The sequence below is a fragment of the Symphalangus syndactylus genome, chromosome 4, assembly GCF_028878055.3.
Source record: "Symphalangus syndactylus isolate Jambi chromosome 4, NHGRI_mSymSyn1-v2.1_pri, whole genome shotgun sequence".
Classification (NCBI taxonomy): Eukaryota; Metazoa; Chordata; class Mammalia; order Primates; family Hylobatidae; genus Symphalangus; species Symphalangus syndactylus.
Window position 1 is genome coordinate 71,109,934 of NC_072426.2, and position 15,659 is coordinate 71,125,592.

At 46.8% G+C, this 15,659-nt stretch overlaps 1 protein-coding gene and 1 long non-coding RNA gene across 7 annotated transcripts in view; one reads left to right on the plus strand and one right to left on the minus strand.

Annotated features, from left to right (window-relative positions):
* JCAD (junctional cadherin 5 associated) overlaps window positions 1–15,659 on the minus strand; it is a 149,132-nt gene that overhangs the window by 21,115 nt on the left and 112,358 nt on the right. For 5 of the 6 annotated variants that reach the window (XM_055275033.2, XM_063637269.1, XM_055275034.2 and 2 more), the window contains one exon: window positions 13,063–13,402. In XM_055275033.2, coding sequence (XP_055131008.1) covers window positions 13,063–13,343 — 281 coding nt within the window. In that variant the 5' untranslated portion in view covers window positions 13,344–13,402. Of the gene's footprint in view, window positions 1–328; window positions 448–13,062; window positions 13,403–15,659 lie in introns of those variants that run through there. The other variant, XM_055275035.2, reaches the window with a different exon arrangement.
* LOC129480774 (uncharacterized) lies at window positions 5,358–8,482 on the plus strand. The gene is made up of 3 exons (XR_008657126.2): window positions 5,358–5,795; window positions 7,464–7,504; window positions 8,230–8,482. It is a non-coding gene; the product is annotated as an uncharacterized lncRNA (long non-coding RNA).

Here is a 15,659-nt window from a genome sequence, read left to right on the forward strand (position 1 = left end):
GCCCCCCTGCATAGCCCCTTTCCTCTCTCCCTCCTCACTTTAGCTGAGCCAGGCTTGCAGCTCCAGAAGCCACAGAGTCCTCCCCTGGGGACTCCTGTGTGACTGCCAATCAGTAGCCTGAGAAACGCTGTAGAACATGAACCACTGAAAAGTCTTCAGCACCTACTGTCTATAGGCTCGCAGACTCTATAGAAAATCCAAGGGCAAGACTTAAAAACTACCATGTAATAAGGCATTACAATTGTTACACCCCACTGTGAAAGGCTAAAAGAAATCATTAGGAAGTATGTGGTTGGTGCTTTGCATCAGAAACAATCTACCCTCTTACCTCTACTCTTAGGCTGATGGTGAGTAGGCTTTTATGAAGCACCATTCGCATTCCTGACAGTCCTGTGAACGCTTTCCTGGATTGCATGACTTTAGCGAGGAAACCGTACCGTGTGGCTTTGACGCGTTTTCTCAATTGATATTCGAGTTTCACAGTGTGCTTAGAGAAGGGGCTAAAATCCTAAGGTGCTACTTGTGCAAGTACACGCCATGAGCAGAATCAGAAGACAGATAAAAAATGACAGAAATAGGACAAGAATACAAACAGCCTGTCACTTCCTACAGAGGGAGCGTGGTTGGTTTTCTTCTCCACCCAAAAATGTTACACTATCACTTTAACTTTGTCAAAACTGCCATATATAACAAACCAAAATAACTAAGAATTTTGGGTTAAACTTCCTTCTGTTTGCACAAGATGCCAAAATTCCAATTTAATAAAAATACAGGTCATCCGGGAAATTTTAAATTATCTACTTTGCAATGCAGTCCACATGACATAGAAAACTATAAACCATTTAATTAGTAAACATCTATTTTGTACCTAGCAAGGGCTGGGCTCTGACAGGTGCAAGCGGACTCCCCATGGGGGTCACTATGGTAGATTTCTCCTTCAGACAAATTAGCAAGAATGGCTCTTCTAGTAGCTTTGCTATAGGATGCCCATTATCAGCTAAAATGTGTACTGCTGCATATGGTTTCAAAGCCAAAAATATATTTTCTGATATGTTTAAGGAAATGAGATCAAATTTTTCTTTTTAGAAAAATGAAACTAATTATCTTACATTTTAAAAGACATTAACAATGGCACTTTTAAAAAAACATGCTGAACACATTAACACAGGGTGGGAAAAAGATAAAGAAAGCAAAGTGGAATGTGATCGCCCAGACAAATTGTGTCCACGAGTTTAATGGGACAAGCAGGGTCTTTACACAGAATTCCCGGGTAAACGGGATGGAGATGAAACAGAAGTTACACTTGCCAATAGCCCCATCTCTCATCTCAGGAGAGATGAGGCCAGCGAAACAACTACTAGCAACTGCTTGGGAAACATCTGAAATATGAGCATGTGAAAAACAACATGTTTAACAGAAAATGAGCAAGTCTATTCACTGCATATGCAGCAGCTAATTATGAGAAAAATTAGGAGACAGTTCTGTTCGTTCACATGACTCCTTCTCAACCACAATGGAAAATGATACCCTTCTTTTAAAAAGTGATTCTCCTTAGAATAGCAACATTTGGGCTGGGCACAGTGGCTCATGCCTATAATCCCAGCACTTTGGGAGGCTGAGGCAGACGGATCACCTGAGGTCAGTAGTTCGAGACCAGCCTGACCAACATGGTGAATGAAACCCCGTCTCTACTAAAAATACAAAAAATTAGCCAGGCACGGTAGTGGGTGCCTGTAATCCCAGCTACTTGGGAAACTGAGGCAGGAGAATGGCTTGAACCCAGGAGGTGGAGGTTGCAGTGAGCTGAGATTGTGCCACTGCACTCCAGCCTGGGCAGTACAGAGCAGGACTCCGTCTCAAAAAAAAAAAAGGAAAAAAAATAGCAACATTTGGAGTGCCTGTAACCACTGGCTCACATTCCCCATCTTCTCAGTGGCCTCCAAGGTCCTCATGAGCCACACTGACTTGTTATCACCCGGGCAGCTGCAGCCTGGCACTGGGCCTGATACCCAGGAGCACGGGATAGATGTGTGGATTAACTTAAGAAATCAGCTACAGGCTTGCTGCCTGCCTAATGAACTGGGGGTTCTGTGGGAAGTGAGACAGACAGTTACCCTTCCCTCCTCCATGAACAAAATCCTGAGCCTGGTCCTCCTGTGGGGGCCCTCAAAGTCCAGTCAGCCATGCTTTGCTGTGATCATTGGGGTGGGGCTGGGGAGGCCCCATTAAAGCCATGCCTTTATCCAGCGATCCCTTCCTGGTTCCCAAATCTGCAGTCTAGCAGATGCCTGCTGCTTTCCATTGCTTTCCAACCCTAATGTCATGTTCTGGACCAGTGGATGGTCATGACACATTGGCCTAGCCTATTCCTTCAAAAGCCACTCCCCTTCCGGAGGCGTCTGTATCTAGGCATTGGTATCTAGATACAGAAACTGAGCACCAAGGCTCTAGGTCTCACTGAAAGAGCCAGGAGCAGCGTTCTCCTCTGGTTGGCAGAAGGGGCTTTGGGCATCTCTTTAGAGTGACTCACATTCACCAACCCCGCTGTCAGGTGCCTAACATGCTTCTGTGATGGCCTCAGCCATGTTCCACTCCAGAATTTGCTTTGAAAGCTCTCGGCCTGGAAGCCTGCAATTTCTTTTTTCAGCATGATTTGGTCTATTCAGTATACCACCCTGTGCAAATATTCCTCTGACACAGGGTAACGAATGGGCTAATTTTGGGAAGGGGAAATCTGGGGTCCGGAGAAGATGAAGACTGAAGTATAGAGGTTAGCATAAAATTAAAGGTCAGTCAGAAAAGAGAAAACTGCTCCGAAAACGTAATGGATGAATATCACTCTTCAGCAAAGTTCAATTTGAACAAGAATTGTAGGTTGCGCTGGCAGAATTGTAACTAGAAAATCCACAAATGCCCAGTCAGACTGCTAATGTGTTGTCAGGCTAATGCTTTTTATGATGTCACAATGAATGACTCTAGATGACAGACAGTGCAGATTCAGTTAAAACATAAAGTACCTGGTGGACTATTTCCGGAGGTTACAGTTTTGTTATTAAAAAAATAATAATACACAAATAATGGGTCTGGAAGAGGAAGCATAATAAATTTGAGGACTTAGAAGTGATGCTAAATTTGGACATTTGAAGAAGGGGCACAGGAAAGCAATTCAAAGGCACTTGAGTTATCAACGTGCACAGAGGAAATTAAGTAGGAGGCATTTTGGAAAGGCACCCACTGATATCGACCTGGATGGAAGCCCTTGAAGTCATACTTCCTCCATAGCATGGGCTTTGAACTCCTGCGCTTGGGTCTGGCTTCCACAAAGATGAGCTCAGAATGGAAAAATTAAAAAAAAAAAAAAGTTGGAAGCCATTGCCACTACAGTGCCAACCTGGCCAGCCACAAGACCATAATATTTTTTAAACTCTGACGGCTAGAAAGGGACACAAATTGCTCTTTTGTGGTTGCCAGCAGGTTTCTGAATCATCTTTGGGTTAAGGCTTCAATAGACTTTTGATTTTGCAAGGTCTAGTAAAGAACTTTTATACACACAAGGTAAGTCGGAGGCCACGGTCCACAGGCCCCGCCCTGGGACTGGGTTTTGGGGTTGTTGCTTCCTTTTCATAAATTAGTAAATTCACAACTGGTGCTGATGTGAAGGATGGCGCCAGCTTGGAAACCGTCATGGTAATTCTAATAGTGTTTAATGCACGTAACAAAATCAGGGGCTGGGAGACCACTCATGCAAGGGGGCGCCTCATTGATGTGGACCACTGACCAACCTACAGGTAGAGAAGACAAAGAGAGACCCGGCACGGAGGTTCACGCCTGTAATCCCAGCACTTTGAGAGGCTGAGGTAGGAGGATCGCTTGAGCCCAGGAGTTAGAGACCAGCCTGGGAAACATAAGGAGACCTAGTCTCTACAAAAAATTTAAAAAGAAAAATTAGCTAGATGTGGTGGTGAGTGCCTGTGGTCCTAGCTACTTGAGATGAGGCAGGAGGAATGCTTGAGCCTGGGAGGTCAAGGCTGCAGTGAGCTGAGATGGTGCCACTGCACTCCAGCTTGGGTGACAGAGAGACCCTGTCTCAAAAAAAGAAAAAGAAAGAAAGAAAAAAAAGAAAGAAAGAAAGAGAAAAGGAAAGAAAAGAAAAGAGAAAGAGAAAGGGAGAAGAGAAGAGAGAAGAGAGAAGCAGGATGGAGCAAAGGGATACAAATGAAGGAAGAAGGGCATAGGTCCACCTGGAAGGAGAAGGAAAACAATAACCTGGAGAAAAGGTAGGTGGAGCTGGTGAGGGCTCCTGGGGCAGCTGCCAGCTGCGTGTACTAATGTGTCCCCGATGAAGGTGCTAGAACCTCTCATTGGGAGTCAGGGCATCTCTGAACAACCTCCTTCCTGCAACTGCACTTCTGAGGGAAGAAAGCTGGGTCACAAACCCCTAACCTCTGACTCATGCCAGCTATTTAAATGAGCCCACTCCTTTTACTGATTAACATGGCAAGGACCCACTGATGCCTTCTAATGAATGTAAAGGCAAGAAGCCACACTGGGTGGCCCTTACTCGGAGGCAAACTCCCTACAGGGCCATATGCTGATGCTCCTCCCATGCTAGGATCCCACTGATAGAGGACCCTGTCCCTCCACATCAATGATCATCCCGGGAGCATCCCAGGGCTTACAGGAAGCCACCCCTGAGGGTGTCGTCACAGGCAGGGACAGGAAGCACTAGAGAAATGGTTCCCCACCCGAGTGACTAGGAGAAGTCCTGGGGACTGCACGCAGGGCAGACACTGTTCCCTCCCACAATGCGAGGCCCTTCCCACCTGACGGCTGGGCAGCCGGACCAGCCTCGGCTTCTGATGCTTCATCTGTACTGCAGGGACAGAAGCCTTCCTTTTGAGTTTTCTGGGAGGGATGAAATGAGATAATACCTTCAAAGTGTTATTCATCACTTTCTTGTGGATTCCCTAACTTGAGGAAGAAAAGGTACAGATGGAGAAAAATAGGCGGAGAAGACAATGTCTGTGGCCGGTCCTTGGGGAGCCGGATGAACCTGCAGTTCACACCCAAAGATGGCTGCCCGGGGTCAACGGAACAGTCCAGGCTCAGGGCACCTGCAGAGGGGTGGTTTCTGGCTTCTCACCACACCAACAGGGAGCAGTGTTGGAACGTTGCCAGTAGAGTGGTGAGCAGCCGCCCTGGCCACTGGAGGGGCGGCGTGGGTTTAAAGGCCAACACCACGGCTGTACAGTGGAATGCTGTCGGCAGCGTCCTTAACTGCCCCTGCCTCTGATGCCTCATCTGTACTGCAGGGACGGACTAAGCCTTCCTTTTTTGTATCCTGGGGGGAATTAAATGAGATGATACATTCAGAGTGTTTAGCACAGTGCCTGACACATAAGAAGCCCTTGTTTCATTTGGTATTAACTCAATTAAAATACATTCTCAATGGAGTAGGTTATCTTGAAGCTCTGTTTGCTTGATCGCCTGGGGAAGGGGGTGTGGGTGGCACACAGGAAAGGGTGAAGAACCGAGTGTCTGTCTGAAGGTGATGATTATTTCAGATCGGCATTGTCCTTGTCTAAGTTGTAATCAACAGGCCTTCACAATGCCAGGAAAGAGTGATGTAGCTGACTGTCATCACAAGACGCTGCTCCTCCTGGGCATGGCTGGTCTCTGACGAAGAAGCTACACCCATTTCCACAATATGGATGTAGAACAAACCAGTATTTCATTTATTAAAACAAGGCAGGAAGAGAAGCTGTAATCCATTCTCTCTCATGCGTATCTAACAGGTAAGGCAGATTATTTCAGTATTTTCATATTTTATCTTAAATAAGGGCATGTCAGATTTTTACTATGTTAAACTGCCTTCACCAGTGTGAACCACAGAGTGCCATGATAGACACGGAGAAAGACCAGCCTCGTTTCTCATTTGCCTTTTTCTAGCACCACTCTCGCTTTCATTTACTTATTCATTTATTGAACGAATATTTATGGAGTATTCGTGGTGCCTCTGACCCACGGTTCTTCAGAAGCCAAGATGAGCGCTGTGAGGAGCAGAAAAGGCGGTCACTAGTCATGGGTTTCTGAGAGCCTGAAGGACCCTGCAGCTGGGTCTCTGGTGACGACACCCTAGGGAGGCTGCCTAAAGGCCCCAGGCCCCATAGCTGCACAGCGGCCCACCAGTGACACCCCCAGTCCACACCCTGTCCTTTGTCAAGAACGCAGAGGCACAGCCATCTTTGAGGCAAAGTGGCTGGACCGGAAGACTCACTCAGGTCTCTTTTGGACCCCCGTCTCACATTCCTAACCTTGGTGTCTCTCTGTGGGGCATTACCTAGCTCTCAGACTCACCCAGTTCTCTAGCTGAAGGCAGAATTCCACATGAACAACTCTCCTCTTGGGGATGGCATAACCATCAAGATGCATGAGGCCCTCAGCGGTGCTGCCGCTGGATCTTCCTTGTCACTCCAGAAGCCTGCACCTCCACACACCACTGCACCTCCAGAAGCCTCACGTTCAAAGGACACAACCTGCTTTTTAGTGGGGAAACTGGTGCTGGTAAAAGCTACATGGGGCACATGCAGGAGAGAGGACCAGCTTCCAGGCCCTTCTGGAAGTTTCCACACTTACAAACGAGACCAAGGAGAAGGGCATACAGAAGACAGTGGGGGAAGAGGTGGCCTGCGTCTTCCTAGTGTTCATGAGCATGCCAGCCCTCAAGAAAGACAGGCTTTGCCTTGTAACAAGGTCAAAATACCAACAGCTAATGCTTAGGATGAAAAGCAGTGAAAAGGCAAATCGTGTTTGTGGATTTATAAGTTTGTAAAAGAAAGAGGAACATAGAAACAGATGTTAAACTTGAAGCATTCTCTGTTTTTGGAAAACCCTTATAAGCAGGATATGATTTAAGAGAAGCTTTAAAAGACCCTGAAAATGAACTGTTTACCATATCCAGTAGCACTATCTAGAATGGATGTTTACTGATCAAATGGAAACCTCCCAAGATGAGGGCCCCAGACCACCACATCAGAGACTCTCCCTAGGTTGCTAAGTCTCTCATTAGTTACAACTGCCACTGATGACAGGAGATAATTACAAGTTATTCTCATGGGTAACTAACAAAAAAATCTTACCAGAATTCCTGGGGCTATGCAGAGAGGAGCCAATTATGGTATAACTTTCAGCTTCAAACCTCTGCTATGTTAAGTGTATTTTACAGCTTCCTCTGATTATAATATTTCAAAGGAAACACATTAAGGAAACCCTGAGTGCCTGATAACAGCCTTTTACATATTTTAATGGTCGTTAAGTATTATTTAGTTTTGGCTACTTGTATTTTAAGCATGCAGTTTCCTCCATGTGCAGATAACACAGTTTTTCCTCTTTGCCCACTTCCTCTTAATCTGTGTGTGTGTTTGTGTGTGTGTGTGTGTGTGTGTGTGTGTGTGTTTCAGCAGGCAAGCTTTGGACATGGCCTGTGAGTCTTTTCCTGGACCACGTAAGTGACTTTCATGCAAAGCCTACAGCCAGTTTCATCACTACAATCCGTTAACTGAGACCATTTAGGAGCTGGCTAGCATCTAGATGAGCTCTCTGTGGAGTCAATGACTTAAAAAGGGGAAAATGCCAAGTCTTGAGTGTTATTTGTCAAATGGTCTGTGAAGAGAACATGTTTTGGGGTACACAGGCAGTCCCTGTGGCCTGGAAACTGTCCTCACCCGCAGCCCCTGCAGCGGTGAAAGCTTAGGCACCCATGCCTAGTCATTCCTTCCTCCCCATCCAACCTCCCTCTCCCTTGTCCAGCCCCTCCCGTCTGATTGGAGTGGGGAGACACCCTAACCCAGACTCAAGCATCCACCGGCTGTCTGAAACTCAATTTTTTCAAAAGTTTCAACTAAGAGATGCGGGCAGTTGTCAGCAGTGGGTTCTGAAGCTAAGCCATCAAGGGGAGCAAGGGCGGAGTCTAAGTCTCTGCCAGCCAGAGGTACGGGGAAGCAGAAGCTGTCAGGGAAGGGAAGAGGAGCAAAACAAGTACCCAGAGACGCAGAGATGGGTGGCAATGGGGGACACAGAGGAATGAGTCCCCAGGGGAATAACCCACAATCCAGGGGGACACCTTCTCATTCCATGTCTAATGAGGCCAGCCAGTCTTTCTCCATTTCCTATGAATGGTCCGTGAATCTCTCCATGAATCCTTACAATGACCCCTCCCTTTCCTTTCAGGTAGGTTCCACTTCCTGCCTCCCAAAGGATCTACGAAGGAGGGAAACTTTACTGCTAGGAAGTCTTCAGCCGGGGGGCAAGGAGGACCCCTGAGCCAAGGGTCCCACAGTCAGGTTTCACAGTCCATCTGCTGTGCTTTAAACGCTGGTAAAGTTACCAGTCATATAAACGATGGCCCAACACATTAACATGTAGCTTCCAAAAACAATTACTGTCTACTCATCAATTTAGGTAAACTATGTATGAAGGAGAACCAACTCTTGGTCCTTCTCCACTACTTGCACCTAAGAGATTTTTAGCAAGTTCACATGCTCCTTTGCCTTTCTTCACAACAGAATTGTCATTCTTCTCCTGTCCTAGATGCTCAATACTACTTGATCTGCTAATAGTGAAAGCTCAAAGCAACAGCCCCCTCAGCATATTAGGAAACAAGTATCCTGCATGCTCGAAAATCTCATCAAAGCTTCATATTTGTGTTTGTTTTTTTAAGTTTTACTAGAAGTCCCTCAAGTAAGAAAGGGAAAAAGAAAAAAAAAGTAAAAAAGTTTTACTAGATAGAGCTGGTCTTTAAATCAGAAACTCTGTTCTAAACTGATACTAATCATTACAGGGTAAGGAACAGTCCTGACCATTCTCACCAGACAATGCTGATATTCCAGCTAAGCCCCAGATGATGGATAATCCTGCCTTCCATGTATGCTCCCTTTACAACGCCCACAGAAGAGCAGTGTTATGTGCATTATCTCGTGTAGACAGGTCAGGATGCAGTCTTTATAGGCCTCTCCAGACAGGAAAGGGACACAGCTGGGCTCTGAGAGCTGTCACACGTCCATGTATGCCAGGGGAAGGGTGGAAGACAAGGGACTGAGAAAAGACCATTCAGTGATGGTAACCCCAGGAGCTCACAGAATCAAGTGCTCCTTTCAAACGAAAACAGGCCTCACCTGGGGAGAGCTCAGCCAGGCCCAGTGCTGCTGCAGGGTGGCAGCCCGAAGACATCTGGCAGCCCGGGGATGGGGGAGTTGTGGCCCAAGCTGGGCTCCCTCCATTGCTGCACTGAGCAGCCATTGATGGCCAGTGACATCCTCTGGGCTTTGTGTTGGCTATGGTTTAAATATTTATTCCGTCTAAAACTCCTGTTGAAATTGAATTGCCATTGTAACAGTATTAAGAGGTGGTACCTTTAAGAAGTGATGAGGTCATGAGGGTTCCACCCTCCTGGGTGGGATTGGTGCCCTTATAAAAGGATGAGTTCAGCTCTCTCTTGTTTGATCTCACTCTCTCACCTTCCACCATGAGATGACACAGCAAGAAGGTCCTCATGAGATACCAGCACCTTGACCCTGGATTTCTCAGCCTCTAGAAGTGTGAACTGATAAATTTCCATTCATCGTAAATTACCCAGCCTGTTAGAGCAGCACACATTGGATGAATGCAATGTTCTTCAGTTACAAGATAATAATACTACCAACATGCCTAGGTCTCTACTATCCTGTCAGAATAAAAACAAACAAATTTCCATTCAGCCCCTGTGGCCTTCCAAATGACCTTGATCTCCATCTTTCCCAAGACATCAGTGGGGTGTTGAGGACTGGCTCAAAGTGTGGGGACACACTTTAAGGCAGCCCTCAACCAAGAAACTGCAGAAGAGGAACCCTCGTGACCCTTTCCAATCATGCTGATGGCTTCAAGTTGGACAGGGCTATCCTGGGCCCCAGGTACCCCCTAGACCGGGAGGCCAGCCCAGCAGAGGTCACTGTGTGGGATGGAGGAGGCAGCAAGACCACACCTGTGCTTTTGAGTAACCAAAGACTGGGATCTGACAGCATCATTTATTCATCAGATTCAGAATTCACATAAGCCATAGTAGTATTGGCTTATTTTTTTTTTTTAATTTAAGCTGTTAACTATTGACACCTATTAACTTTTTCCCAAAGCACTTTGTTTCTGATGGGGAAAAACAATTCTCCTTCATGCCTACCTTTCTGTTTCCCTCCAATTTTCAGTTCTCTATTGGGCACCTAAAAAAATAAAGTCTTTCATTTCAACCCAGGGAACCTTGCAGCCAGTCTCTGAAGCTTGGGGCACTGGCAGGGATGTCTGCAAACATGTATGCATTTGCTGTTTCTACCCTAGGAGCCAACCTTCAATCCAAAAGCCACTCTACACCATCTAAGTGAATCGGCCAATCTCAACAACATGGACAAGAGGCCAGATCTGTCGAGAACTCTGTCATCTGTATGAAAACATCCCAGGGCTACACAAAGCCACTTATCTGAGCCTTTCACTCAGGACGGAAAGAAAGGCAGCTTGCAGATCTGATTATGCCATAGTTCTCAGGAACCTGTTACCACACAAGGGGCTAGAAAGTCCCGAGCGAGTTGTAGATGAGGTTGGCGGCCACACTGCCCACACAGAATTCCAAAGGGGATTCTCCTGCCTCCCACCATGGGACTCAACTCTGATCCAGCCCCTCAAATTTGAGGGAAACCCCACATAACCTACACGGTCCATCTGCAGGGATTCCATAGCCCTGTCTTTACTTCATTAGAAACTGACCGTTCTGCTTTTTAACAGTTGCTACAGTTGGAGAAAGAATAAATTGAACATATGAGCATGTATTAAATAACCATATATGCCCTGTACTGTAAGACTCTGTACAAGAAACAAAAGAAACAGGAGACAAGGTACAATCTCAGTACCTTGAACATATGAGCATGTATTAAATAACCATATATGCCCTGTACTGTAAGACTCTGTACAAGAAACAAAAGAAACAGGAGACAAGGTACAATCTCAGTACCTTGATATCCAAGTTGGAAGGTACAGATATACTCAGCAGAAAACTAAATGAAAAAAAAAAAAAACAAGCACCCATTTGTGTGGTAGTCATTAAGGTTATCTGAACCCTCAGCCAACTCACCCATAAGACCCCTTTTCCAGCTCCACGCTGGAAAATGGCGGCCAAGAAAGTGAAGGCCTTGACAGTAGTCGACAGAAGTGTGAGTTCTGAAACACAAGGTGAAAGAGAAACAGCTTCCAGCCCCTTCTTCATTGTGATTTTCCCCCCTTAGCCTGGCTCCATCAGTGCTAACTCCTCTTGCTCCTGTCTGGAGAAGCATCTGACTTGGCGACTTAAACCTGCTTTTACTACACTGGGCAAAAACGAGGGCTCTCACCTTTGCTTTTCTACAATACTGTGTTAAGTGCTCTGGCTCTAAAAACAAAATCCTTCCCATTTTTGCCTGAAAACTGTCAACCAACAAGGAAGGTCCTTTCTCTGCAAGGGTGACCTCTAACCATGGGAGGCGAGTTCATTCCCATCAGACTTGCCTGTTTTGTGTGTTTGTTTGTTTTTCTTAAAGAAAGGTCCCTGATTCCGTCTGTGTCCTTTGTCCATATCTAACTGCTGACATGCAGTTACATAACATGCTCTGTAGACTCAGAGCTCTTCCTCCCCAATCTGTGCCTGGTCCCAGTGCAGCACTAAAGGCAAACACAGTGTTAGGAAGGATGACAAAGGTTTCCTCCAGGTGGAAACCGCCTGGGAGAGGGTTTCAGGGCTCCTCTCCCAGCCTGGCTCTGTGGCAAGCTGCCGAAATTCTCTCCTTTTTTACCATCCTGTTCCCCTAGCTAACCCGCCCTCTCTTTTTGTTGTAAGGAAACACCCACAGATGCAGCTGTATTCAGATGGGATGCCCACATTAGGGCCAGTGTGTGTGCAAGGAAAAGATAGGTCAGAAGCCAATGGAATGATATGAATATACCAGAAGAAATGTTTTGTTTTACAAACGGAGGGGAATACAGAGCCCTTTTCACTCTCTGTAACCTGCAAAATATTGAATTGTGTTAATAAGAAAGCCAAATATACTGTGAATGGGTGCGTGGTTGTGAAATAGCTTTTACAAAGTTCTAAAATGACTCCTATCTGAGGCAAGATGAAGAGATTACAAGGGAACCAAGAAGCAGAGTCCTAACACATGGCATTTAGCATGATAGAATGTGTTTACTCACTGCTATTTACTGAAGGCCCATTATGGCCAAGCCCTGTGCTAAGTGCTGCTGGAACACCCTGAATATCTCAGTGGAAACAAGTGATCTTGGGCTGGGCGTGGTGGCTCATGTCTCTAACCCCAGTGCTCTGGGAGGCTGAGGTGGGAGGACTGTATGAGGCCAGGAGTTAGAGATCAGCCTGGGCAACACAGTGAGACTCTGTCTCTACAAAAAATAAAAATTAGCCAGGTGTGGTTGTGTGCACCTGGCCCAGCTATTCGAGAGGCTGAGGTGGGAGAATCATTTGAGCCCAGGAGGTCAAGGCTGCAGTGAGTTATGACTGCACCACTGCACTCCAGCCTGGGCAACAGAGCGAGACCTTGTCTCTAAAAATACAAAAAAAGTGGTCGGGTGCTGTGGCTCACTAATCCCAGCACTTTGGGAGGCTGAGGTGGGCAGATCACAAGGTCAGGAGTTCGAGACCAGATTGACTAACATGGTGAAACCCCGTCTCTACTAAAAATACAAAAATTAGCCAGGTGTGGTGGCACACGCCTGTAATCCCAGCTACTCAGAAGGCTGAGGCAGGAGAATCGCTTGAACCCTGGAGGCAGTTGCAGTGAGCCGAGATTGCACAATTGCACTCCAGCCTAGACGACAGAGCGAGACTCCGTCTCAAAAATAAAACAAAACAAGAAACAAAAAAAGTGTTCTTGTGTCTAATACCATTTCTCCCTCCTTGGCCCTGGCCAAATATAGAGTTGAAAGAGTTTACCTACACATCACCCACTGCCAAACTCCTGAGTCAAAAGAAAATGGTGGGTTTACAGTGAAACTTACCCCCCCTCTGAGGTTCTGGAAGCAGAAGTGCTCTGGGGCTCCCCGTGGCCTCTCGGTGTGCTGCGGCGGCTTTCGGAGTCACTCACGTGTCCTTTCCCTGCGGACGTCTTACAATGTGCAAGGGCCGCAGGGCCATCCTCATGCCCATTCTGCAGGCCCTGGCCTGCTCGTGTCCCAGTCCTCGCTGCCTGGCGCCCCTTGGGGTTATCCTCGCGTGATGCCGGGAGGTCTCTTGACAGTTTGTATCCATGAGAGATCAGGAGGTCTTCTACACTGTACATGATGCCCGGGCTTCAGCAAAGCTCAACCACTGGAACCATGGTGGTGGCAGGACCCAGCACTGCAGGACAACAGAGAGCTCTATTTGTGACTAGGTCTCCCTGGAGGTCAGCCTGACACCTCCTCCTCCCGTGGTCCCCCCACCAAACCAGACCACGGCGATGGACACAGCACAGAACCTGCACAGAAAGAGGGGACACAGGGATGGCTCTCCCTGAAATTACTCTCCATTCTATTCACCTAGAAAGTGGGTGTGGCTCTGGCTCTAGAGGATGTGGTGGAACCCTGAGGACCTCACCCTTCGATGGCTGCCTCTGGTAGAAGAGCATGTGGCACGGCGCTTAAGCAGTGACATGATTAACACTGTCCACCTTCCCCTTGTCCCACTCACCCACAAACAGCAGGCGGAAGGACTGCGGACAAAAAAAATACAGACCTGGGAGCTGCAATGACTGCTTCATGTTTCTAAAAAGAGAAACCACCAATATCCAGCTTAATCTTAGGACACGCCCCTGCTTTCATCTTGTAGACATACCTTTTGCTCTAGGAGAGAGTGAGATCTTTAATCGACACAGTCATGATACAATTCAGCGGAAGCGATCAAAACAGCAACTGCCAGGGCAGCCACCCTGGGGCAGTTAACTAGCAACCAAAAATAGATTTTAACTCTTTGGGTTCATGACGCGAAAACAACACACTGATCAATCATACACACCCAACTCACTACACAAGCCCAGAGTTCTCTTTTCCTTATGAAAGTCTTTTTTTTTTTTTTTTTTTTTTTTGAGATACAGTTTCGCTCTTGTTGCCCAGGCTGGAGTGCAGTGGCATGATTTTGACTCTCTGCAACCTCTACCTCCTGGGTTCAAGCGATTCTCCTGCCTCAGCCTCTCGAGTTGCTGGGAATACAGGCATGTGCCACCACGCCTGGCTAATTTTTTGTATTTTTTGTAGAGACAGGGTTTCACCATGTTGGCCAGGATGGTCTCGAACTCCTAAACTCAGGTAATCCACCCGCCTCTGCCTTCCAAAGTGCTGGGATTACAGCCATGAGCCACCACACCTGGCCTCCTTATGAAACTTTTATGAATCAAATTTCTTCCCAGTAGATCTTGGGGAAAAGTTTTTGCATCTCTCAGCCAAGGATGTCCACACCAAAATCCTGCTATAGTACCTGAATCAACAGCAGCAACTTCCTCCAGTGTAAGCTGCACAAAACAAGAGTACCCACAAAGAAGAATGAAAATGGGCAGAAACCTACCCATGAGCAAAAGAGGTAGAGCCGCCCTGTTTATTCCTACATGAGAACATCTTTCTTCCTAAGTCTTCCCTTTGATGATAAGGTGTAAGACAGATTGGTCAGACGGATACACCCACCACTGCTTCCAGGGGGGCTGATGGTAATGCTGGCCTGGGTGACAGACACACAAAAGCCACAAAAGCCAGCCCCATCAAAAAGCTCAACCAGCTCCAGCCCCACTTCGCTGGTGGACGGAAATAGAGCCACTGCAGCCATGGCGAACAATGGCCAGGAAACGCCTGCTGGCCCGTGTGCAGGTGAAAGGAAGATGCCTGCGGCATGTGTTTCCTGTCACTGGGAGCTCTTACTTGGGTCTGTCGCACAATTCTGCTTGCCTGTCCTCACTCTTCATCACCTGCCAGATTACAGTAGGGAAAGTCTCGCCTGTCAGCATGGAGAGTATCAAACTTTGGAAGTTGATAATTTTCCATTATGTCCCTACATTTTATGGAGGCTGACAAGCTCTGGCAGCTACTGTACTAATAGAAAAATCTCCATAGCAACTCTGCCACTCCTGACACTCCTACTGCATGTCTTTCAAGGAGTTGTACAACTTGGGTCATTTGCTTCAACAGACAAGGAAGGACCAGAGAAGTAAGGGTTTGTTCTTTAATTCAACAGAGTAAGTTCCACCACGTGAGGGATTACAGAGGAATGAGATCCCATCACAAGCAAAGGGCTTTAGGAACACAGAGTCAGGCTTTAGGGCAGGGTCTTTGGTTTGTTTGATGCTTTATCCCCAGCAACTTGCACACAGTATGCACTCAATAAATACTTGTTGAGAAAATGCACAAATGAGAGACAGAAGTGTTTGAGCTAGGTTTTGAAGAATGGTTAGGAGTTCATTAGGCAAAGAGCATGTGTTTGTGTATGAGAAGGGAAACTGGCATTTAAAGTAGATTATGAGTAGAATTATCCCAAGGGTAAAGAAATGGGGCCAGGCACGGTGGCTCACGCCTATAATCCCAGTACTTTAGGAGGCTAGGTGGGTGAATCACTTGAGGCCAGGAGTTTGAGA